The 26,040-nt window shown below is 40.3% G+C and overlaps 1 protein-coding gene across 1 annotated transcript; it reads right to left on the reverse strand.

Moving 5' to 3' along the window:
- Window positions 1-4,725: 4,725 nt before the first annotated feature.
- On the reverse strand, window positions 4,726-25,152 carry LOC128783788 (cytochrome b-245 heavy chain). Its single transcript, XM_053934852.1, has 13 exons — window positions 25,107-25,152; window positions 22,640-22,735; window positions 21,090-21,200; window positions 17,652-17,736; window positions 16,560-16,705; window positions 15,556-15,746; window positions 11,872-12,001; window positions 10,874-10,966; window positions 9,326-9,579; window positions 8,901-9,063; window positions 7,928-8,074; window positions 6,626-6,750; window positions 4,726-5,910 (listed from the first exon to the last, which is right to left on the reverse strand). Exons 1-13 carry the CDS (start codon window positions 25,149-25,151, stop codon window positions 5,784-5,786), a joined length of 1,713 nt encoding a protein of 570 aa, XP_053790827.1. The 5' UTR covers window position 25,152; the 3' UTR covers window positions 4,726-5,783.
- Window positions 25,153-26,040: the final 888 nt, after the last annotated feature.

Genomic DNA, 26,040 nt, shown 5'->3' on the forward strand with positions numbered 1-26,040 from the left:
CAGGCAGTGGTGTGAGGCTACACAATAAAGCTGCATTCCCCAGACAGTCAGTTCATTCAGTGTGATGGCTTTTACAGTGGTACCAGCTGATCATCTGACAGATTCATGCAAGCACAGGCAATGGGACATTCATTACATTGCCAACAACAATGACTAACTTGATGCAAGATTCCCTGGCTAAGTTTGCAACACAGACTCAGCTGCCTGCCTCAGAGGATGTGAAATGCCAGGGAAGTGGCTCTTTCCAGGTGCAGCAACAACTGCAGCAGAGACTATAATCTTCAGAGGTTTCCTGTAAAGTGAATACAAGATAAAATTGGGACACTGAGCATCAGTTTGTCCTCTGTAAGCAGAATTTCACTGCAACTTGTGTTGCTGTTCTGTACACAGGTTTTATCATCATTTCCTTTGGCTTGTAGCGATAGGTTTTTGGTATCAAGTCATTAATTTATGCATGTGAGATGAACAAGAGTGATGGACAGTGATCCACTTATTAACTTAACCATTTGCAGCCCTATTACAGAGAGAGTATTGCATGAATTGCTAACAGTTGTTGAGAGAACTTTCATCATTTTGAGTCAGAAGATGGCTGCTCACAGCCCACACGGTTCTTTTTCTGTCTCCTCAGGGGAATTCACTTTAGAAACTGTTTCTCACAGTTGGCTTGCAGTCTTTGCTGATTATTTCCTTTCTGCTGTCTGAGCAAGGGTAAGGTTTCAGAGGGCTTGAGTGAATTCACCACCTGCAGAGAGGCTTGAGCTAGCATAGGTTGCCTCAGATGAAAGAGAAGTATGAGAAAAAAGCGGAGAGGGGGATAAAACCTCAGCAGCAATTGCCTTCATTAACTGCTCATGGGAACTAGTACAGCCTTAGGTTGTCCTGCAGGGATATTCACTTATGCCCTGGCTCCATGGCATTGCAGGGTAGAAAACCCTTTGGTGTATAGAGGCGAAGAGTCTGTGATATGAAATTGGACAATTTCTGTGCCAAAATGCCCTGCTATTTACTCTGGTACTGACAGCTACATTTTGGCCTGTTAACTACAAGAAGATTACAGCAATTGCTCTTCCTTATGCCATTTCTGCACCCAGGAAAATTCCACCTGAATTTTATGAGTGTTCTCCATCATTCAAAGAGAATCTTACAGAGCCACAGTGCGGATCCCAGACCTCTGCACAGCCCAGTCTAACTCACAGCAGCATAAAAAAGACAAAATCAACACAAGAAGTATCTACACTTCAAAGATGACTTGACCAAACACGTCTCTGCAATTTTTTGGTTCTGAAGGTCAAAAAACCTAGGCTGAATGGTATTTGCATATTTTCTGGCCCTAAACACAGTTGACCTACAAGTATAAAACAAAATCAACAAAAGAGTTACTTGCAGGACACTTTGCTTTATAGATTGCTTCTAGAATAAGAAAACATCTCTTCTAAAGGAGACACATGGTCTGATTCTCCCTTCACTGGCCTTTCCTTCCTACTTCCCTTCCTCCAGCTATGATAACTATTTGCAAGGTGGCTCAGTATTTTGGGGGGCAGTGAGGTGGTTTTTATGGCCATTTCCCTAATTTCTGAACAATGAATATTAAATATCAAGTCAAATGCAAGGCTTTTTTTACAGGATCAATGTACAAAAATTGACTCACATATGCTGAAAAATCTAGAATACAACAGCTCATAAATTTCTTTCATTTTAGAATTTAACATTAAAATCATTAAGCACTAGGAGAAAATATTATTGGAGAGGTCCAAAGCAGTCTGGTTTGTCAATTCAGAGGTGGCTACTGCCCTGGTCTGTTTTTAGTGACAGGGGAGATTGCAGCAGAACCACGTTTTGTGAGATGAGCACTGCAGTGGTTTGGGGTGAAGCCCTTGTGCCTCTCCCTGAACTTGCGTTGGTCACAAGCACTTAAAACATTGGCAAAAACATTGTGGGAGCTGGAGATTTAAAGGAAATTTGCAGAGATTGAGAGAAGGAAGGAATGAGAGGTGAAGCTGGGGCAGCAGCAATTGGTGGAAGAAATGGACAGAGAGAAATCAGTGGTATCTCTCTAGGCAGAAAGTCACCAGTTTGCCAGGCAGAAGAGTACCACAGGAGAGGGAGGGAATGGGGCCAGTGGAGGTGCACAATGGGACTGGAAAGCATTTGTAATCTTTCAGCGAGTCTTTCCACAATTTTCCACTCCACTGTGATTAATTTTGCTGTTAGTTTGGGCTGGTCTGTGTGTGGTGAATGTAAATGAGAGCAGTAGGTTGTTAAGGTCTGTACCAAATGCAAAACTGAATGTCTGGTTCACGACAAGTAACTGCTCTGGCTTGTGAATGTGCAACTGATGCTGTTTTACACAGTCAGGCATGAGGATCATGATCCTGCCAACGTTTACAACTGTAGCATCTTAATATAGGCTCCTAAATTCCATTGAGCAGATATAACTATGTGTTCAGGCACCTGGCTCTGCATTCTACAAGAAACTCATTGAAACATTAAAAAATATAAGCAGTCAACGTCAACTTGCTAAGAGCACTCCAAAAGAGAGCAGGGTCCTCAGAAAAAGTGCCATATGAGACCTGAACATTATTTTTTTTTTTGTTCAAAAATACCTCGTGTTTCACAGGCAGCTTTTTGTTAGTTTTTGTTTTTTTCTGTTTCTAATTTAGTTTAACCCACCACCTGAGAACTGAAAGGCAGAAAATCCCCACCCAGCAGGGAAAGTCTTACAAGACTTTGAAGAGGAAGACCTGTTTTGCAGCTGGGTTGGTTTCCACCATTATGGTGGTCAGGCACAGTAGCACTTTTTTTGTAGCCTGAAACTGAGGAAAACTTGGATTTCATTTGCCCATATTTGCATTTGGCAAGTAGGGAGCAGAGAAGGAAGTTGGGGTGTGAGAGATGAGATCCACTCCTATCAAATTCTTGCTTGAATACATCATCTGAGTATGGCCCAGTTCCACGTCCTCTCCAAAGCCCCCTTCCAGTTTCCAAAGAAAAGGTGAGGCCAGTGGGAGCCAGAGCTGCTCAGTGCCCCAGGGGGTCACAGTCTTTAAATGTAAGCCCAACTATAGTGGATTGGAGAGTGAGGATATTGAGGAATTAACTAACTGCTTATTTCAGATGACTACATATGGGAAGACAGAGAAAATATTGTATAAGAAGGGAAGGAAAATGTCCCAGGCTGAAGCCATAAGTGAACTTTGAATTTAATTCCTAACTGCTTCCATTAGTTGAAACAGTTATTTTAATAATCCAACAACTGGCTTTTCTTGCCCTCAGCAGAACATTTGTCATTTGAGTAGGTAATTTTTTGGCACTGAAGCAGAGATCAGACTTCAGTACACTTTGTAATACACAGAAGAAGGAATTTTTCAGCCAGAGGCGCAGCTGATAGCAATGGTCAGACTGCAAGCAATGGCATTTGGCCACAAAAAAGGAGTGTCCTTTAAGCTCACCTGTAGCCCACTGCCCTTAGGACTCAAACTAGTTTGTTTCTTATATTTGTATTTCACTGCTATTTATTTCACTCTTGTACCCTAGATTTAAGAAAATGTTCATCTTCAGACCATAACTGATTGTGCATGGCTTGCTATTTTAGCAGGATTAATATAACTAACTTTTGAAAAAAACCTGAGAAACTCTCACTTATTCTTTCATATGTTGTAGGAAGACAATGATTTATTAATAAACACAGAATTACTATTTCTGAGTTCAAGTTGACAGACCCTGGTACAAGTGTGCAGCTGGTCAGGAAATGCCACTGCAACTGACTGAATAAGGAAAGATCCTTGACATTTTAAGAACAAACATGGCAATGTATAGAAAAGTTAAGGTGAATTAAAATACACCTCTCCAAGACTCTTCTTATGATAAATATACCGTCTCCATGTGACCCCTTGCAATTCCTCTTTGGCCACTTTATACGATTATAAAAGCCTGATCGCATTTCCATTAAAATCAAAGGCAAATATTTCAGTGCTCTTTGCACAGCATGAGACCCTAATTATATTTTAGTAGCAATGTTTACTCCACAGAAGAAGTTTCTTTGGCTATACTTATGTTCTGTTATGATTTAATAGATGTGTTTCAGACAGAATTATGTGGATTTGAATATGGCTTTTCTAAGGGAAATAACTGTAAAATTCCCCACCAAGAGCTGGTCTTTGCCAACATTTGTTGATAACTGATATTAATAAATAGGAAATGGTTGGCTGTCTTTCTGAAGTAGCATTCAGAGCCTGAATAACATTTTTAAATGCTGTAAAGGGAGAACACATATCCTGTCTGGCAAGCTGAGATGTAAAATATGCTACATGCAACCAGATGGCTGCACAAAGCTGTCTGAAATTACAGGAGACCACAGCTTTCTTCTGTGGCTGCAAGAACCTGCCAGGAAGGTCTTGTGCTGTGCAGGAGCTATTGCAGGGCTTGGCTGTGGAGTTTAAAAGTCACAAAGCAGTCAACTGGGATGAACAGAAGACATGGTATACTGAACTGTGGCTTTTTCAAAAGCTTTTGCACCTGCTTTTTCAATTTTTTTTTTCGTATGCTGCCGGCTTTAATACCTTTTTTTTTCCTCTCTTGCCAGTATTAAAAGTTTTGGTTCCTTTTTTGGTGTTTTTTTTTTTTTTTTTTTTTTTTTTTTTTTTTTTTGTTTTGTTTTTTTTGGGGGGGGTTTTTTGGTTGTTTTTTTGTTTTTGTTTTTGTTTTTGTTTTGTTTTTGTTTTTTGTTTTTGTTTTTGTTTTTAAGAACCTGCTACCTGTAATGTCCACACAGAGGCACTGTGCTGTGTATGGGAGTCTTGTGCACATCAGAAACTTTACTCACAGCTATTCCATAACTGTGAATGAAGTGACCATTGCTTTCTCAAAGCCTGTTTCACCATCAAAAAGGAACAGCTGAGCAACAGGGCCAAAGGCACAGTTTGCATCTAAGAGTCTTCAGAAAGTACCCATTAAAACCATTCAGCAACAGCTTTTTTCAGCCTTGAAAACCAGAAATGGCAGCCTTGGAAACACAGAACCCCTTCTTGTATGGCTCCCTGCACCGTGAGCCTGAAGATGTGGAAGTGAGGATGTCCAAAGCAGCCGAGCAGTGACCCACACACCAGGTGCAGGACTTGGACTGAACCTGTCCTTGTCACCCCTCTGCAGCTGGGCTGGTTCTCAGAAGCCCATGTGGTTCCTTTTCAGTTCTTCATTTTCCTGAGGAGAAGCAGCTTCTTTTCAGCTGCATGTGTTCTCTCTTGGAGAGGATGTTTACGACTTATGTTGGAAGCCTGGAAGGTGTTGGTGTACAAAGGAGTTTTCCTCTTGTAAGGAGTTTTCCTCTTCTAGTCACCCTTTTCCAGCTGCCCTTGTTCCAAGGACTGGCTGCAGCCAGGAGAAGCTGCTTCCTAATAGCAAGCATTATGCCAGAATGCTTTATTATTTAATAGCACTAAGCTTTATGGGTGTGAATTTGCTCCCAAAAGCAAATGGCAGCTTCCACTCCTCAGCAGTGTGGCAAATAATAGGAGGATAAAGGCAGTTAATTGAGGGGAAATCCCCTCACACAAAGAAAACAGATTTCTACTAAATAGCCAGCACATGGAGGGCAGTGAAAACTTCCCAAAGGTAGAACTTGACTCTTTTATTCTACCACAGAGCCAAAATAATTCCCAAGAAACAAAGGGACCTGCGTTAGTGTAGCTGAAATTTAGAAGCTGGGCTGTCCTTCCCAGACTCCAAACAGAAACATAGATTCAGTCTTTAGACTTTGCTTTTAATGACTCCCACCTGCTTGGGAGTTAGAAATTTTCTTTGTTAAAAATGAAGTGTACTCCTCGTGGATCAGCTTCTGAGTTGCTGATGCTCTGCTTGTTGAGTGTGTCAGCCAGGCCCTCAGGGCCACAGAGAAAAACACCTATTCTGGAGCTGTTAAGAAAATGAAAATATGGTCAGGAACTAGGTATGGAGCAGCTGGATATTCTCCATGTAAATCATTTTTATGTTCTATAGATGCAAGGTTTTTTCCCAATTACAGGAACTGAAGTAGAAGTGAATGTCTATCCCCTAAACCTTATAACCCCTTCAAACTTATTGCTGCTTCTAAAACAAATGCTGGGCTAAATCTCAGCTCAGCCTTAGTCAGTGAAGACAGGTTTATTGACCTCACTGAATCAAAGAAATAGAGATTCAAAGAGCTTACAGCACAAATTCTTGAGAGGAGCTATTCTGTTTTTTTTCCTGCAAATTTTGGGTAGCTAGCTAAAGGTTATCCATGTTCAGGTTTGGTTTCTAGAGGTAGAAAGTGGTTTTGGAGGTGTTTAGACACCATCTGATATTCCTATTTACTTCAGCTAGAAGAATAGGGTTCGTTTTTTCCTATATCTTCTGCTAGTAATTAGACAATCCAAGAAGTATCTTGTGAAAAAGGAATGATTTTCAAAAAAACTGTAGGTCAAAATAATTTGTTCAAGATCATAGGTCATGTCCACGGCTGAAAAAAGAACAGAAAATACCTGGAGATAGTAGGGGAAAAAAAATGCTCCTCAAACTTTATCAGCCAAAGGAACAAGATTGTGCTGTATGGTGTGTATGGCCATTAGATAGAGGAAGTCCCAGACACTATAAATTTGCAAAGGTTTACCCAGGATGCTTCCCCGCAATTGTTTTGAACTCATTTTCCCAGTTAGGTCTTCCATACAAGGTTTTCTGTTTCAGTCCTGTAATCACATCTTTCTCTTCTTCATGATGCACTACGAAGTGAGTGGCCTGTGGGAAATGAAAGACAAAGGACAGATAAATACAGCAGCATTGTGTTCTGGTTAAAAAATAATAATGTCAATACTGACTGAATTATTTCCCTAATGAGATTATGGAATTTATGGTGTTTTGCAAGGAAAGCTAAGACTGATAAAATCCTGACTATCAGTGTCTACCCCTTCCTTCTCCCCAGACTGGGTGATCTCAGGAGTTAAAGCTATGAAACACTGAACACAGCAATTAATGGTAGGGTTTTTTTTCCAATTAACAGGTTTAGTCTAAGAACTCTAAGACAGGACTGCAAATTAAAAAATCCTTTCCCTTCAAATACAATAACAGGACTCTCCTGACCATAATGAAATCCTGCCAGTTTGTTCTCTGGAAGGTTTGATCCATATGAGGAGGTCTTGCCTGTGTAACTTCCAGCTAGACCAGCTAAGTTAGGTAAAGCACGGGAGAGAAGATGTGGTTAAAGGAATAAGCTCAGGCCTTACAGAGTTCTGTAGTCCTTTTATATGAGACAAAAAAATTCCAAGTAACTTTATCCCCAAGGAAAAAACTGTGGGACTTTTCTTCTTTCCTTCCTTTTTTTTGACACTGCATATGTGATAACTTCCTTGCTGCTCCCCCTCCCTGTCTCTCTAGTTGAGCTACAGCACTTTGGGCACATGGTGAATTTTGCAATGGTGAGATAAATGTAATATAAAGCATCACTAAAAGTAAGAGTGAGAGCCTTTCCTGACTCAATCCCACATTCTCAAGTGTCTGCTCCTTTGCATCCCCACAGAAACCTACCAGCACAGGACCAGAGAACTCATGAGCCCTGAAATAAATATGCTGCTATGGTTCAAGCTCTGTGCATTGGCTTCCCTGGTTCCTAAAGGTCTTAGTTACATGCTTTAGGCAGCATCAGCCATTTTAGAGACTTGTACATGGTCAGCTGAGGTTCCTCCTGTGAACAAAGCCCGCTTCCCACAGAGCACAACCAGAGGAAACCAGAAAGGAAATCAGTGCACATTAACAGCTGATCCCATGTAACTCCTGATGGATAACACCTGTCTGCACACAAAACCTCTGAGAGCCAGATGGATGCCCAGGATAAAAGACCATTTGAATAGTTATGAAAACAAATTTTCTGACATTAACCTCAGTTTTATGGCAGTGATATCCTCCACTGTGTGGTTACCTGAGTTTCATCCCAGCCTGTAAGGTAGATGTTATAGCTCAGAAACTCTGCGTTATTCCTCTCCTGCATTTGAGCCTCCAGAGATTGCAAGAGGTCAGCAAACCATTCAAAGGCATGAGTATCCCTGCAAAGCCAGTAAAAATAAATCTGGAAGAGACAAGAACGAGCTGTCAGGGAACACAGGCACTTATGTTTTCCAGGTTTATGTCTGCTGACAGAGTGAGGATTATAGACTTCTTGTAAAAAATGTCCTGAACACTTCAGTAGATGGGTAGGATGCTATTGAAGCTAATCAGGAATTTTGATGCTGAGAGGGTTATAAAGCTGAATGACTGACTGCAAGAACAAGGAAATATCTTCCTGTTTCTTTTCCACAATTTTAATTTGCAATGTTTCCCCACTTATCTCCTTGTAAAACAGTTTGTTAAGACATAAATAAATGATTTAGAGGTGAACTTGCTTTCTGTCTGCTAGCAAGCAAGATAAAGTAGGTAAAAAAACCAGTTCTGTTCTCTGAATAAGACCATAACTGCAAAGTGTGACCCCACACCTCTGCACAGGGAGTTTCCAAGGGCAGGAGGGGAGAGGAGGATGCTGCCATTGCTCTTCTTCTTACAAAAAAACTTTCTCTTTGTGCTGGGGGAAGGAATGCAATATTTGCCCAGGCTGTATTAGTGCCTTGAACTTTGTGTTTCCCAAGTAGATGAACACCATTTCCAGTGCAACTGGAAATCCCCAGGGCCACAGTCAGGATTAGCATGTGTGATTTGGTTTGTAGACGATTTCTCCTTTCATTATATTTTTGCTTTAGATCCTCCTGTTTTTCCTCCTTCTAACCTTGAGAGGCAACAGGACTCTTCCTTGTTTTAGGATTCATGCATGCCTGGAGCCAGATCACCTTTGCTGTGCCTGCTTCGATTTGGGCTCTTGGCCTTTGAACAGTTACAGGGGTCTGAGAAAGAGGACACAATACCTTCTTGAGCTTTAGGTTGGTGGCATCATGGCAGTATTTGTACCAGACAGACTTGAGGACAGATGCAAAGGGGGTGACCCCTATTCCAGCTCCAACCAGCATCACAGTTTCATAACTGAACACGTCCTCACTTGCTGTTCCAAAGGGGCCATCCACAGCTATCCTGGAATTGAAAGTAAATTAAATCAGTAGTGAATATTTATGAACACCATTTAAAATTACAGTTAAAAGGTATTTTTCTGCTGTCATGCATATTTGGACTGAATACTAGTCAACAAATGGAGAGGTGGAGTTGATAGAAAAAAACTGCAAAGAGCACCTAAGACCCACATCTGTGTCACCATTTAATGTTTGTATTTGCTTGAGCAATATTTAAACTGCCATAGCTGTTTTTTGATTTTACCATGGAGACTCTTTGTACATACTTGGGCAACTTCCATGCCTCCTGGAATTCTTGTTTATCACACCCACAGGCATTGAACAAGCCCTCTGTCCAGTCTCCTACGATACGGACGTGAATGCTGAAGTAATCCTCTTCTGGAGCAGAAGTCAGTGTAAATGGATGCCATTCCAGTTTAGAGACTGCTGGACATTTGACAAAAATGTATTGTCCAACCTCCATCTTGAAGCCTTTTTTCATCATCTGGAGTTCAATTGTCTTGAAGGGATGAATGACCACCTACAGTGAGAAGGGCAAAGGGAAAAATAAGGAAAAGAAAATGTCTGTCTTCACTGATGTATCTCACTGATGTATTTACATCCACCATCACTAACATCATTTCTGCTGTGAGAGCAAGGAAAGCAGGTGAAACCTTCTTCCCAGCAGAGAGAGAGTGAGCAACAGCACCTGGCAGGCAGATGAAAACCTGCAGAGGATGCTGATATTTTGGTTGAAGTGTTTTCTCACACCATACTTGCAGTCACTCCAAAGGGGACAGGCCAGGCTGGCACATCTTGTAACACATCACCAGATCTCTGTGAGCACATTGTTAATTCCAGATGGACCTTACCCAGTGGCACAGAGCACAGAATTAATGGGCCTGATTGTAAATACAGGGGCAAAAGCACAGGCTATCCTACAGATATTGGATAGGTAGTACCACTGAAAATGGATGTTTTCTTGTTTTAGTTGGGTGGGACCTTGGCTATTCTTTAGAAACAATCTTCTAGAAGTAAAACCAGTAATTCTGTCACTCTAATTTTTAATCCTAAGTTGTCTGCCAAAATTATTTTCATTTTTCAAAAGAGAATTGCAAGAGGGAGAATCAAGTCTCTCTATCTCTTAATTTAGGTATTAACTGTGGTGTTTAGGACTGTGAAGGAAATTTTCTGCCAACAGGGCACAAAACAGACACCATAGAAATATAGTCTAGAAGTGGCTCACAGGAGATTTTGGCAAAATTATCAAAAGCACACAGATATTTGGGAGCCTTCCAATGTGTCAGCATCATTATAGAGCACAGTAGAAACACCTAATGTCATCCCCCAAACCCTGCTATGATTTGAACTGGGAAAAGCCAGGATAGTTATCATATGTTTGAGCTTAGTTCTATTCTAATTCAGCTGTCATAATTTCAGGATCAGTGTTTATATCTCTGCAACACACCATGGGAATGGAAGCTCAACATTAGATTTGGATACATAGAAAACATGTTCTTAACTTGTTTTCAGGGGTCATTTGTTCTGTGTCTTAAATTAGTCTCAAGTCTGTAGAATTTCTACACTGTGGGTTTTTTCACCCAATACAAAGAAAATCCATTTCTTTCCTAAGATTCAGTCCTGTGCCTTAGCTAACTTCCTCCTCTTTCTCACTTTTAGAGGCTACATTTGGATGTTAGATGTTGGCATCATGACAGCAGTCAGAACATTCCTTCCACTGATAACTTGGGTATGTAGGAGCCTCTGCCTTTGCTGCAGCATTTGGAGAAGAAGGTGATGCTTTGCCTGGTATTAAGTGCAGCATCAGCACTTACCTTTGTGATAACAACCTTCTGCTGTGACCTCCAAAACCGCACCAGCCGCTCACACAGGTACAGAAACATGGGACCTACCACCCACTTCCATGTCTGTAAGCAGAAGAAAACAAATCAGCTGGTGAAGATCACAGAATCATAGAAAGGTTTGGGTTGGAAGAGATCATCTAGTTCCAACCCCCTGCTGTGGACAGGGACACCTTCCACTCGACGAGATAGCAACTTAGATCAAATCAAATCCTGGAAATTCTATAAGCAGAGGTGAAGTTCAAGTAATCTGTGTTCTTTAATAACCAGATTTGGGAATCCTTAAGCTATATGACAGTTTCAGAATTCTGGTCAGAGAGGGAATTTCTTTCTCTGTTGAGTGTTGCAGCTGGCTTTTTAGTTTCTACTAGAGTTACAGCAAGGTATTTTCCTGCAAGTAATTTTGTCTCTGTCTAAAGAAGAATGTAACGAAGTGAAATGTGGTATTAAGGTATTATTGACTCAGGTCTGTGTTACTACAGGAAAAGATGTGGTTTCTGTTAACAGGTCATTCTGAAATGTGAAAGAAAAAACAGCCTGGTTAGTCAATAAAAGCTGAAGTTTCAAATTCACATTTCCAGGGGTGAATTCCAGGGCTTATTTTCTTGCCAATGATCATTAATCCATTAATAATGTTAAACTATTTATTATGAGAATTATAGCACTTTCTAGATATCCCCAGGAGCCATTACTTTGCAATTTACTTTTTGGATAAAAAGTTCTCAGATACCAATTGCTCTTTTGCTTTGTCTGTGAACTGTGCTTATTTTACAGCACACTGGAAGTGTGTAGTCTGTCTGGAGTCCATTTCAGCTTGCAACCCACTGTGTCCAAATCTCTTGCTTCATGCAAAGAAAGCTGCCACTGAAAAGTGCTGAGGGTTATATGACTGGTTTTCTATGCAATTTAATAAAAAATAGAAAACTGTAAATATTTTCAATTGAATTCACACACAAGCCAGCTGTTCTTACCATAGGAGGATTCCCTGAAAACTGGGGGATTGGACAATCCTCACTCTTGCCCCAGTGACTGAAGTTCTTGTAGCAGATCTCTGGGTTGTGTTCAGCCAGACTTTCAGCTGTCTGTCCCCGTACAATACGACTGGGGAAAAAGTAAAGATCATTAAAGCAATTAAAATTAAAATGAAAGCATCTGTTCCTTATTGTTATTCTATTTCTGTACTACTCTATTTATATGGAGTTGTCGATTTCTGCACTGCTACAGATTTGATACAGATTTACTGCTCTAATCTACCCACAAAATTACCGTTAAAGAAATAAAAATGGGGAGGGAAGTTTGTGGGATAAAATCCTGATTTCAAGATTAGGTGAAGAACTGAGAGTTATGTCCATTACCACTTCCAGGATGTGGTCACAAATAGAAAGCTTCATTCTTTTCTGAGTTAGCCTACTTTTTTCTTCAATTAAAAAAAATAAAAAAAACTGATCAAAAGAAATAAAACAACCAAAACAACCAAAATCTGGAATGGACAAGTAATCAATTTGCTACTGACCACTACAGAGACCATTTCTGCTGTTTATTTTAGAAATTTGGAGATCCCTTTCCAACACACATTCTTCCTTTGGCCCCTCCTCTCCCTCTAATGCTGTGGAGCAGCTGTTCAGGTGCTGTGAATGAATACAGATGCTTTTGACACAAGCAGTTATTGCAGCTACAGCAGCTTGCATCAGCTGATTATCTGGCCTCAATTTTCTTGCTTGGTTGGTTCTTTGTTTATTAGTTTGTTGTTGTTTGTTTTAGTAACAAATAAAGAATCCTGAATGATCTAGTACAGCTGTATTTCCAGTAGCAGAACTGCTGCAGAGAGGTACTTTCAGTTTCAAGGGGCAAAAGCTTATTCTTTTTCACTATTTCCTGCCTCTGTCTGGAGTTCTGCCAACCTCAGGATCTTAGTAGAAAAATTCAGATTAAGATCTGCTGGATCTAGAGACAGTCTGCCTCTGATCAGGCTGTTCAGTTTTATGCCAACGTGATTCTTTGGTATCTTCTCCCCATGACTTCTCTTTCTCTTTTCTAGCTCAGCTTCTATGGACTAGACTACATTTCTGATATTTCAAAACCCCCATGGTACCTAAGCCATATGCATGCCTAGCTTTGTGTGACAGATTTTTCAGAGGATTTTTACAAAACCTCTGCACAAGGTTGAGAGATATTGCTCATAAATATTACTAATGAACCTCTTCTTCATTAAATGTTTGATTAATATCCTGTCTGAAAAATAAAGGGAAGCAGTGACACTGTCCCAGCAGCATCACGAGTTGCAATTTGCAGGAACATCAGCAGTTACACTTCACTTCCCCACTAATGACAACGAGTTCAGCTGAGCCACCTCTGGGATGAGTTACAGGAATAGGAGGAGCCCATTTCCTCCACTGCCCACCCCATTGCTTAAGGGAAAGGGGGCCTGGGGGTTTTTGCCTTGCCCTATGCTCTGTTCAAGGTTTGACAATGTCAGTGCCCTGTAGAAGAGAAAGAAAAAGCTTATTTCCCCTTATCAGTCAGTGTAGATGCTCTTTCTAGTACTGTAATTAAGCTTTCAGCAGTATAGCCTTGTAATTACTGCTTTTTTGGCTGAAGGTTTTCCTTTAAGTCCCAAAGAGTGAACTGCACCTCTGTACCCTCTCCTCTTTACATTTACTCTGTTGGGAAATTTGGGACATTTGTCTGTGACGCAGAGCTCATGCACAAAACATCATCAGTGCTTCAAAAGTGCCGTAACAGCTTGTAACAGACAAGAATTATTGTAGAGTTACAGAATTAAATCACACAACGGCTTGGGTTGGAAGGGACCTTAAAGATTATCCAGTTCCAACCCCCCTGCCATGAGCATGGACAGCTTTCACTGGACCAGGCTGCTCAGAGTCCAGGCCAGCCTGGCCTTGAACAATTCCAGGGATGGGGCAGCCATAGCTTCTCTGGACAACCTTTGCCAGTGCCTCAAACACCCTCACAGCAAAGAATTTCTTCCTAATGTCTGATCTAAACCTACTCTCAGTTTGAAGCCATTCCCCCTTGTCTTTTACTCTGTACTCTTGTAAAAAGTCTCTCTCCATCTTTCTTGAATCAGCCCCTTTGATGCTATCATTAACCTTTGACTCAGCTTTCCGTATATACAAGGATGTGTGTTCGTAGAGATTAATGAGAATATGTGTGACAGCCTTCTGTCCCCTGAGATAAACTGGTATTTATGCCTCTTCCTAACACGTTGCTTTGAGACTGTCAGTTCATACTCATTCCATGGCATCCATCTCTGCACCCTTGAGATACCTTCCATGATTGTAACAAGCCCATCTCATATTTTCTCTGAACTCAAAATGTCATTATTACCTTGAAGGCCAAGTAAGTGAGGTCACTGAGCTCACAGCTGGAAAGCATCCTTCCCTCTACAGATGAGAATATTCCTATGTATATCTGCTTCCAAAGGATAGCTGAACTTCACTGACAACCACTGCTGCCCAAACTCTTGCCTTTTGATTCCAGTACAATTAAGATGGTGGGAGTACAGTGAACACTGAAGTAAATAAAAATTAAACTTTTATAAAATACATGCTCTCCACTGATCTCTGGAAAGGGCAATGCTTGCTTTCTGATAGCATCGTGTAGTAACTACTGGCAAGTTTGGACATTGTGTCAGTAACTATACAATGTTTGCTGCAGAAAGCATGAACCACTTGTTTTTTTCCTTCCACAAGTTTTGCTCAAACTGTTTCCTTGTTATGAAAGTTGGAATGGACAAATATGCTGGGGGTGATGCCCATCTGCCTTCTATTTTTGTTCTTCCTGTTTTACTTTGATTTCTGTTTTGTTAATGGCACTAATGGACTGTAAGGAAGTGGTTTTGAATAGTCATTTTTGCTGGGCATTTTTAAAGCACACTTTCTATTGCATGGAGAACTTTAAAATGAGTAATGTAGTGTAATTATGAACTATTTAAATGTAGCTTGGATACTTGAGTCTTTTTTCTTTATTCACCAGTTCTTTGGTTTTATAAAATGGATCTAAAGTTCATTTTTCTAAGTGCTAAAATTGTGATTGTGTAGTGCTAAAACTGTTTCATTAGCCTTTTCAGCTCTTTCAGAAGAAGATACGGAATGAAGCAACAGCAGAAAAAGATGTTTGGCATTTGAAAGCTAGAAAACTTTACAAATGCCTATTTCTAAGTTGAAACACCTAAAAATCTATTCTTAAATGCTGCTGATATTATAAGTTCATCCAAGCCTGAAACATAAATCTATATTATTTTAGTTTTCATTATCCAATAAAATTCTAGACTCTATGTAATTTTTATACTGAGATCTCCTTACATGCATGTGTGTGATGCAATTCCTTTTAGGAGAGAAAGGTAAATTCACAGTTAGAAACAGAAACCTTGGAAAAGAGCTTTGCAATTAAGATATCAGAAGAAGTTGAGTGATAGCAAGCTTAAGTGTGCCAAAGTCACATGAAATCTCCTGTGCGAGGACAGCTTGTTACAAGTACCAGTGAGAGCCTCTTGACTCTCAGAGCCTCTACTGGCCCATCAGTGCCTTCAAAAACAACTGCTGCTCAGTGACACAAGTCCCTGTACTCATGGGGGGGCTTTAAATAAAGATTCAGTAGTTATCAGATATTTTGTGATAAGTGCAAATACTCACCCAGCACCGTGGATGACAAGGCCAATAAAGAAGATGACAAAGAGATGATGGGTGTACCAAAATACTTCAAAATATGACCTCCGGATGGTTTTGGTGGATGAGGTGATGATGAGGATGAGGGCCAGTGTGATGACAACCCCAGTGATGCCAGCCAAGTACGTGAAAGCCACATAGAGGCCCCCAACGGGATTCTGTGAAATAATTGCACACCTAAGGTATAAGGAAGGGGTTGCACCAATGCACAGCCAGTTGAACCATCCCTCACCAAAACCTTTACCTTGTTATAAGTCCTTAAGTCATTTGATGCCAAAATACCACTTCACTTTTGTTGCACTGCACATTTACCTTTACTAAGGTAATTGGAAGTAGAGAGAGTGTGTTTCCTGTTAATTAACACACCAAACATGGTTTCTTACTCTGCCATGGCTCAGCATGACTGCTTTGGGGAAGGTGAATACATTTGCACAGCTCTGGTGTTCAGAGCTGGAGTCCTACATCCATATTTTGGGAGCTCAGTGAAAACTCTCCTTTCCTCTGGTGTTGCACAGCTGTGGAACTCATAACTCACGCAGAGTTTGGATGCTCAGTGCTCTTCTGATAAGTAGGGAAGTCCCTTCTTTTCTTTTTCCCCACTGACCAGAGCTTAAACCACCCAACTTCAAAACTTTTCCCTTTACTTTTGTGTACCTTTCTGAGTGCCATGTGTAAGTCAGAACACTGCTTTACAGGGTATGTTTTTAGATGTTTTATAATAGGTAGCTTATAATGTTTTAGAACTACTCTGAAATCCTCAGGCAGAAAAGTTTAAAGTGCTACCAAAGTTCAGCAACTACCAAAATTCAGCAATGATACTACTGGCAAATATAGAAGAATGGATTCGACAAGGTTTTTCTGCAAGAAAAACCCAGACTGTGGACCCCAGAAATAGGCACTCTACTCAAATACTCTTATATGATCACCTACACAAATGTAATGATGACCCTTCAGAGTCTGATGTCACTTACAGCAATGGTTTGTCTGAAGAAGTTGACATAGCTTTCCTTTGGTTTGTCTCCAAGGCCAGAAAGTGCAGCTGCCAGGGTGCCTTTCTCTTCAACACGGGCTTGCACACTCCACTCGACGTTGAATAAGTGTGCAATGGTGTGAATTGCTAGGAGTGACAGGAAAGAAGTAATCAGCATTGACCACAAGTTCTCTGTGGTTCTGGGTAACATTTGAAACTCTGTCACATTTGTCAACTGCTGCTTAAGAGCTCTGCTGCTCTTGCCATCTTCATCACAATTGCAGATCACTGATGTGTTTTACTGCTAAAATTTTACCACCTGAATTTTACAGTTTTTGGGTGAGGGAGGGAAAGAAGTAAAGGGAAATTTTCAGTATATTTTTGTTCAACAAAGGCTTTCAAAAATTCAAGCAGTAGTACCCTGACATATGGGATACTGAAACATGGAATGGCTTAAACTATTTGTCAGGATCATCCTCATCCAGGACTTCTGTAAAAGAGCCAAGAACTGAATCTGGATTTATTTGGAGTCATATTTGTTAGTGCTGCTTTGTTCTGTAGTTTTGCTAATAATCATTAATAATATTCTTGCTGGGCTGAATGCATCCAAAAACCTAAACCACCTAAAGTGTTCACATGAATTCCATTATATGTTTTTGTAGGGTAAAATTGTACAATGCTTTTCAAAATTTGAACCACCTCCTATAAGCAGATACTTATTTATCTTCAAAACAGGTCCAAGCTTTTTATATACTTTTAAAAAAATAATTTATATTATTTGTTTCAGACCTGCCAGATAAGAAGTAAGTCTAAACAAGAATTAAATCCAGCATATCCAGTTCTCAGGACATTGCTAAACACCCTTTATTAAACTATCATAAATGGTACTGACAGTTCAAAATAAAAGTATTCTTTCTTGTCTTTTACTCTCTGACAGTTGGCACATATCTGGAAATGGATTTAAGCCTTGGCACACACTGACTCCTTTAATGAAATCAGGTCTCTGCCCATATCCTTAAGAACTTTGATGCCACCTGGATTCCATGTGAAATACACAAGAAAGCAATAAACAAAGAAACATTAGAGTACCAACCAGTGTGAAGGGCGATCATCCAGGCCACCATTTTGTGAAAGGTGAGGTTTCTGTCCAGCTGTCGCCTGATACGGGTAGAGCAGCACTTTGGGTAGAAAGAAAAAGGTATTTAAAGACTATTTGTGTTGTCTGTGCACACATTTTAAAGGTAGGGACAAAACCAGAAGGCCTGAGAAAATTGGTGGCATTGCTAGGAAAAATTTAGAATTCCAGAATATAGACAAAAATATTTCACCCTGTCTTTCAGTAAACAGGAATTCCAGATTTTGTTTTAATTCATCCCCCTGAAACAAAGTATTTGATAAGGAGAAAAAATTTAACATCCTGTATTACAAAGGAATACATCTTATCTGTTTTAAATGTCATATTTTAAACAAAATAAGGGATTACAGTCTGCCATGGCAGAGTGACTGCTTTGGCAGCACCAGGATCCTATTGTGGTTCACAATCTAGAAACAGGCTGCAAAGTTTGGGTGTAACTGTCTCAGGGAGCTCCCACCCCAAATCACATCACCTATGGCAGTGATATGAAGGCATTCCTTCCCCGAAATACTGGGTTTACTTCCCAGGCATTCACTTACAACTTGATTTTGGAGTTACCCCAGAAAAACCCAGCAAAAGTCTCTGCAGATACAAACCAAAGAAATTAATTCTCAAGAAAAACAATAATATTTTCATTACTAATGATGATGGGTTCCTAACAGACCCCATATGAATTCTGCTGCAGGGAGTTTTCCTAAAACCTTAAGTCCCTGTAAACCTGATATTTGCTGTCTCCACACAATAAAAGGCATGATTGTCATGTGCTGTATGTTTGCATTGCATTTGCTGACCAGATAAGGGAACAAAACACTGTGCAAACTACCACAAGTATTTCCTCACAAGAGGCAAACACTCTGGGGCTGCCACAATCACTTCAGACTACAATAACAAGCAGGAGAAATTTGGCCTTTTTGTATCACCTATATTGAGAAACAATAAAAAAAGATTGTAGAATAAAATGTAGCATAGAGAGGCAGGGCTTGACTCCCTTGCAAAAACCACTTGATCTAGGAAGTGAGGCCAAGCAATGGCAGAGGGCTCCAGCCGCCCTCAGTCATGGGGCTCACTGTCAACAGTGAACACAGCAATGATGGGCATGCAAAACACAACACAGCTCTCTTTTCAATTAAAACCAAATAACTTTGTAACATGTGATTTCTGGGTGGCAGGATGGAGAGGGCAAGACTTAGTACATTCCCTTTGAATGCTGTGTTCGAACAATTCTTTCTTCTTCTTGACCCCAATACATCAGGAAGATCACTACTCTTCCAATAAGTTATTTGACATTTAAATGATTTTTCTTATAGACCCTCACAGTTGTTGCCTGCAGAGCATAGCTAATTAGAGACAGCAGCACAACAGGAATAAGCAGCTGTCCCCCTGTGCCAAGGCCACCACAGCACTGCCACTGCCAGTGGCTCACTGGGCCATGTGTGTTTTGCTTAAGATCTAAAATTACAATGTATCCTTTCCTGAGGTGTAATTTACTGCAAAAAAAGCAACTGGAGCTAAACAAACACCAGCTGCCTAAGAGTCCTATTCGATGCCCCTCCCTGCTCTCCTTGCTCACCCTCAGAGCCCTTTGCTTCCTCATTCCCAGCTATCAGCAGGAGAGTGTGCTGCCAGCAGAAATGGAGCTGTATCTCCCTGCCTGGAACTCACTTTTATCTGGGTGTAGCCTGAGTGACTCTACCACAGTGCCCAAGGCAGAAGATCTGACCCTGTAGTTTGGATACAAAGAGGGACAGTTTCCCAAGATCTTGGTTGGAAAAGTTAGGTTGTGCATGCTAGGAGAGGAGCAATTCAGGATAAGTAGCATGAAGTCCCAGCTGGAATACAATTCTCAACACTCGGAATCAGGTTTTGGCCTTCCAGTAGTGTCCATATGTATCCCCAGCTCTTTCTCTGCTTTGAGCTCAGAAGACCTATGCCCAGCCTGCTTTCACCTGTGCAATCTCAAAAATGCCTCATATGATGAGTGGCTCATCATTATTTTCCAGTCGCATTCATCCATAGCAACATTAATTCTTTCTAAATTTATGTTCATTATTGACTTCTGCAGCCAGAGGAGTCAGCTCTGGATTTTGGCTGATATTTTCTGATCTGCCTGGGGAATAACAACTTTAACCCTACAGCTTTATTTACTATCCTTTCTCCTTTTACATGAATGGAGGGTATGGCTGTCTGTTTTGTAGCATTTCAGGATCTGAAGGACTACAGGAAAAGACTGAAAGCCTAACATGTATTTCCAAATTTATATTCCTAAGTGTTATTCCTTAGAAAGGCTAGAGCACTGGCCTTGCTCATAAATGTAATTTAAGAGCTTAATGTGGCAGGCACATCTCATTTATTCACACTTATTGTGAGGATGCATGTACTAGATGGAAGTACAGCCTATTGTGTCTCTGGTTTTTTTCTTATTGCTTCATATCCCACTTTCTTCCCTTATGAAGGACTGTTGAAACACTGCATCTATTTTATCACTTCCTCTTCTGCTCTGCCTTTTCAGCCCCTGCAGGCTGTCTCATTTGCATTAAGAAATTTATACTGGGTTTAGAGATGAAAAGCAACTTCTGGGAACTGGTTTGTTGATCATGTTTATGTTAACAGTGTCCAGAAAGAAAGGAAAAATCATTATACATTTGGAAGGACAATTAATGAACTTGAGGAGAATATTGCTTTTTCCCTGAACCATGGCCTGCATTGTCTGCATTATTTCTGCTGTAATAGCCAGAAATCTAGATTTTGGCAGTGTGATAGAGTCAGTACTATCATAGGAAGCCTCTCCAGCTGTCACTTATGATAAGTTGTCCTTTCCTTAGTGTCAGCTCCTCAGTGCTGTCTATAACATCTGGATTTGGGAGCTAGAAAAAGTCAAAAGGCCTGTGAACTATTTCATCTGAGATGGAAATGCAATTGAGACAAGAAAGAATGTCATTTTGAGCCAGCTGAAAAAAAGTCCCATTCTGAAAGTCTATAAAAGACTACATTTACCTTAAGGACTGAGCATGCAAAGACAGACAGGGGCAAGAATTTCCCTCTCTAAGTGGGTGCAGCATCAGTGACAAACAATGGATGTGTGCAAGCACTAACAGCTTCTGCCAGCCAAAAGATGGACTTTGCATCCAGGGCAGGACCATGCCCAGGAGGCAGCTGCAAAGGGAAGGAGACTAATTCAAAGCTAAACTCTCAACAGAGCTCTAGATACTCCATGGACATTAGACCTCAGTCTTGCTCATAGCAAAACTCCAGGCTTATCTGCTTCTCATAAAAGGACATCCTCAAAATATGGTATATTTGGGGAACTTGGACAAAGTTTCTGGGTGTATTTGCAAGTCTGTTTAGGTATGAAAGATAATATCTTTCATAAATTTTGAAATTCTTTCTTCATCTTACCGCACTTGATCCTCTGAGGAAGGAGAGCAGGTTTCGACATACTGGCAGCAGAATCAGCATGCAATTGAAATTCAGGCAGGCTGCAGGGGCTCTTGCAAGAGCCAGAGCACGCTGTAATTAGAGAGAAGCTGTTATTAATTGCATTACCTAAGACATTATCCTGGGCATGGACAGGCACAGATTTCATTTATGTATTATATCATAACTGAGTGTAAAGAGGTAAAGAGTGTGAGATCTGGAGTTCACATTTACACTGTGAATGTTCAAAGGAATTGACTTGACTCTGGTCAAGTCAGAAACACATGTGCAGGCAGAACACACTCCTGCAGACAAACAGACACCTCCTGTCTTCAGCTTTGAATTAATATGGTTGTATAAAAAGCTCCCTGTCATGTCTGGCATTCAACAGGCAAACACAGGTGTAAACCTAAGCCATTAGTAGAGGTTTTGTGTCCCAAGGCTGTAAAGAGTCTGTGGTTTCACTTGGTGGGGGTTATGGACAGCTTATAAGAGAAGTTCTCTGTCAGTAAAGGAATCTGTGGTTTAAGTTCTCTGTCAGTAAAGAAATCTTGGGAAATTTGTTTTCTCAGCTTTTAGGAATCTGTCTCCTTAATGTTAGTCTTTACACCCTTAATTATTTAAAAATTTTGAATTGTTCAAAATGAAGAAAAAATGACCATATTAATCAAAATGCAATGAAGGGAAGAAAAATAATATTTGCTCTCCTTGCATTGATTGAGACCTTTTAGGTTTTAGAGCACAGCTGTTTGGTTTTACACTGAGCTCTGCTTATCCAAGCACGAGTCTCTGTGACTTCAAAGGCAACTGCATCATGATTGCAAAGCACAGGATTTGATCCACAGACCAGAAGCCATATGCAGAATGGGATTTCATGCTTTGTAGAATTAAACCATGGCTTTGCAAACCTTCGGCAAAATGCTGTGCTCTGTAATCTGAAGCTTTGGCTGCTTTTTATGCCTCAGATCAGGGTTTTAAAATATGTGAACAAATTGATTTTCCCTGTCAATTGGCTGTGACCTGTGGTAGCTTTGGAAGCAAGTTTGTAGTAGGACACATAATGCTGCACTAACCAGCTGGATCACATGGAATAGCCCAGGATCCAGGATCACTTCACTACCTGACTACCACTCACATTCTTGATGAATATATGAATGATGATTGCTTTTCAGAGCCAATGTCTTTATAAACTATTCATGCTCTTAAAAATAGTTGCAAGGAGAAATGACTGCACAACAGTTCAACGGCAATATTTCATTCATCTTTTGCTTAATAAAGTAGCCACAATTAATGCTTAATTTAATTACTAGGAGCATAATCATTAACTGAAAACATCTTTAGAGTGGGATCTCTCTATTTTGTGTGCCAGCTTTCTGTTCAGAAGCACTGAACATCTGCCTGCAGTTACCTGCTTGCATGTGACTTCTACATGAGCCTGCTGCTCCAGCCACTAGATCCAGTTTTGATCAGCTAAAACTATTCAAAACTGCTGTGTTATTGTCTGTGACAGAATAATAATGTCTTGTACTTACGCCAAGGAGCACTCTGGTGTAGAAGAATTTTGGTGGGACATCATATACAAGATAGTACCACCAAAAGAGGAAGACATTTAAGCCCAGCCACACAAGCTGAAAGAGAATTAAACAAGAGGCTTACAGTTTGTTGTTAGAAAATATTCCATCTGAATTTACACAGTTCAGACAAGAGTCAGTTACTTCCCTGTGCTCCTGTTTGTACAGAGAGATGTACTGCAGGGTATAAAGTTTTCAGCAAGGTTGATAGAAATCTTTCTGGTATAAACAGGCTCTGATTTGTGAAGACGGGGAACTGGAGTGGCAATAGACCAAAACACAGCAATGTGCAGCTGAAATGTTTTCACAGGTCAAGGAGTTTAGGGTTGGTTGTATCAGGACTGACATATTACAAGTGTTTAATTCTGAGTCCAGTTAAATCTCTAAATACCATTGAAGGTTAGGGACTCTTCCAAATGGCAGTTCCATAGCCACATTAACCTATGTGAGAGGAAGACTTGGAAGCTGAGATAAAGAAGCTTGACGTCTAATTTAGATAGGCTAAATTACACATAGGGCTGAATTCAAGAAGAGGGTCTAAAATCAGCCAGGGAATATTCAACACAGGCCCTTTGGTAGCATGTAGACTACTCCAAAGCAGGCTTCTGTGTAGCTGTACTGCAGAATTTTCTCACACTTACACATCCTGAGGTGCATGTCTTTTTAGGGAAAGACATGTTATTAACTCTCAGGCAGCTACAAGTCCACCTGGCAAAAAAGGTTATAATGAATCTGGATATTTGCCCTCCTGGAGCTGGTTGGCTGATTTCACATCCCATATTTAAACATATCTGTACCACTGCACTCAGTCTAAGTAGTTTTACTAAGTGATGTATGAAAACACAGAGAAAGTCTGAGAACTGGGAGAAACCCCAGAAAAGGTGGCATTAGAGTTCCTTGCTCCTCCTAACTCATACATTTTGCTAGTTCTTTGGCTCAAATAACACTGTAAAAAAAACTTGGGATTATTTCAAATATTGAAAATGTAAATAAATACTGGGAAATGAAGGGATTTCCATCAAGGTAAGGCAGTATATAGGAAATCCCCAAGTCCTCATTAAAACACCAAGCTCATCTCAGGATTAAGTGCTTAGGACACTTATTGAAAGTGACAGTGGCACACTCTGGCAGCATGTTTCTGTTTTGTTGAAGTTCATCAGTAGGAATTGTGTCTGACCTGTTTCTGTCAAGCACTGGACAACCCTCTGCCTGTTCAGTGTACTGTAAAGATGTAGAGGCTAAAGCAGAACACTTGGGTAGGGTTTCCAGTGGTCTGTCCTTTTAGCTGGTTTTTTTATGTCTGTTAGTTTCCTTCCCTATTACCCTCACCTTGTTATAGCTTTGAGGTTCAAAAACCAAATTCCTTATTTGAGCAAAATAGAGGCCCCTTAATTAATTCTTTTAATATTTCAGTTCCGGTGGGGAAAAAAAAAAAAAAGCCAGAATTCACCTCATGGCAATTTCAACTTCCTCAAGTCACTGAAGGTGACAGCAAACACAGTCACTCCCTTTCAAACCACTGAAGTGCCACAGCTCTGGGATTATGTTCCTAAATTACAAGGTCATGTACAAGTACTGACTGCTCATAGCAGCAGAAATACTCCTTGGAATAAAGATGCTCACATTTCAGTCACCAAAAATATACAAACTCTGCACCTTCTTTTTCTTCCTCTCTAAATTTACATCTACTAACAAAAGGTAACCACAACATCTGAACTGCTCTTACATTTTGGTTTTGTATATGTTTTTAATACATATATGTATATGCACATAATATATGTCTAGTGGTATACCTTTACACCGTGACATAAAAAAAAGAAAACACTAGACTATAAACTCAGTTTTCTACAAGGAGAACTGCCCTGCTTACTCTTTAACACTTGTAAATGCAACTGGGATTTTCCATACTTTAAAATCTTGATCAGAATTATTTAACCTACTTTTACAGCCCCTCTATGCAAAGTGTAAACAAATTCAATTAAAATAGTAGCTGTCTTAATGAAGGATTCATGAATCTCTGCTCTAAATTCTTGAATCTGACATTAATAAAAATTTTACAATATCAAGAGACTGTGCTTTCAGTTGCACCCACTTCTGTTCATAAAAATGCAAGAGAGGGTGATTGTTTAAATTGCCTTCTCTGTTGAAGTGCACATAGTTAAGCGAGTTTTAAAGTTGTTGCTTAACTAAAGTATTTCTAACAAAGCAAAGTTAATACATGATCATTTCTCAGTTAACAATGAAGCCTACAGCAACTGAAATACCAGGGAGCTCCTTAAAAATGATTCCCTTGAAGCATTTCCCTGCATTTGCTGCCCCAGTTTTAGCATAATCAGGTGCATCTTTCACTGGCACAGTGAGAACTACTCAGCACAGCTTTCTGTAGAACTTTTCACTTGACACAAATCACAATAAAAGTTGGACTTACAACAACGAAGATGGACAGTCCTTCATTCTCCACCCAGTTCCCCATGGCTGCCTGAGATGTGTGTGCAGAGCAGCCCTGCTCTCTCGGGGACAGCCTCTACGTCTTCTCTCATGAGGAAGTGAGAGCAAAAGGTTGCAGCACCCTATTTCTTTTCTCGTTCATTTGGGAAATAAGTTAACCATTTAATCATGACCCCAGTTCTCTTTCAAATAGGTTTCTACCATCTCTACATATAAGGTTTCATAACTCAAATACATATAAACTGTTGAAACAGACTTTTTCATTGTGATATAAAGGATAGAATAAATTCTACAACTGGTCAGGTTTTCTGCTAAAAAATGTATTGCCACTTTATATAACTTTTAAAGCTGAAGTGTAACATAGAAAGAACAGAGGAGTTACCTCTGCCCAGACCTGTCTCTTTAATCACCTCAGGACTGAGATGCAGGTCATGCTGATCTTTGTTGATAAAAAATCACTAGTACTATTTCTCTTCCAGTCATTCAATGTCCATGGAAACTTCAAAGAGTAATCTAACATTCCTCTTTGTCTGGTACATTCAAACCTCGCTAAATTCCTTACAAAATTCCTCTGTGTTCTGGCCAAAACTGAGGACATATGGCACTGGATAAGCTTTTTTTCATGGTTTTGAGTCTCACAGAATCCCCTTTGATGGCCATCCCAAATGGATCACAGAATTATAGAATGATAGAGTGCTTGGGCTGGAAGGAACTTGAAAGATCATATACTTCCAAACCCCTGCCATGGGCAGGGAGGCCACCCACTAACTCAAGTTGCTCAGGGCCCCAGCCAACCTGACCTTGGATGCTTTCAGGGATGGGGTAAGACTTCCAGGGATGCTGGATGTCATCAGAGGGTCTGGTGCCCATATTTTTGTTTATGGAGGTAGCCTCTGGAAGTTAAGCATATGGAG

The sequence above is a fragment of the Vidua chalybeata genome, chromosome 2, assembly GCF_026979565.1.
Source record: "Vidua chalybeata isolate OUT-0048 chromosome 2, bVidCha1 merged haplotype, whole genome shotgun sequence".
Lineage (NCBI taxonomy): Eukaryota > Metazoa > Chordata > Aves > Passeriformes > Viduidae > Vidua > Vidua chalybeata.

What these genes read in the sequence shown, in the direction of transcription:
- LOC128783788 (XM_053934852.1), bottom strand. Translation starts at nt 25,151, where the DNA reads ATGGGGAACTGGGTGGAGAATGAAGGACTGTCCATCTTCGTTGTT. An exon ending in TCCTCAGAGGATCAAGTGCG is followed by an intron (nt 17,737 to 21,089) that starts GTAAGATGAAGA and finishes TTCTACCCAAAG; the next exon opens with TGCTGCTCTACCCGTATCAG. An exon ending in CAGGCTGGGATGAAACTCAG is followed by an intron (nt 6,751 to 7,927) that starts GTAACCACACAG and finishes CATTTCCCACAG; the next exon opens with GCCACTCACTTCGTAGTGCA.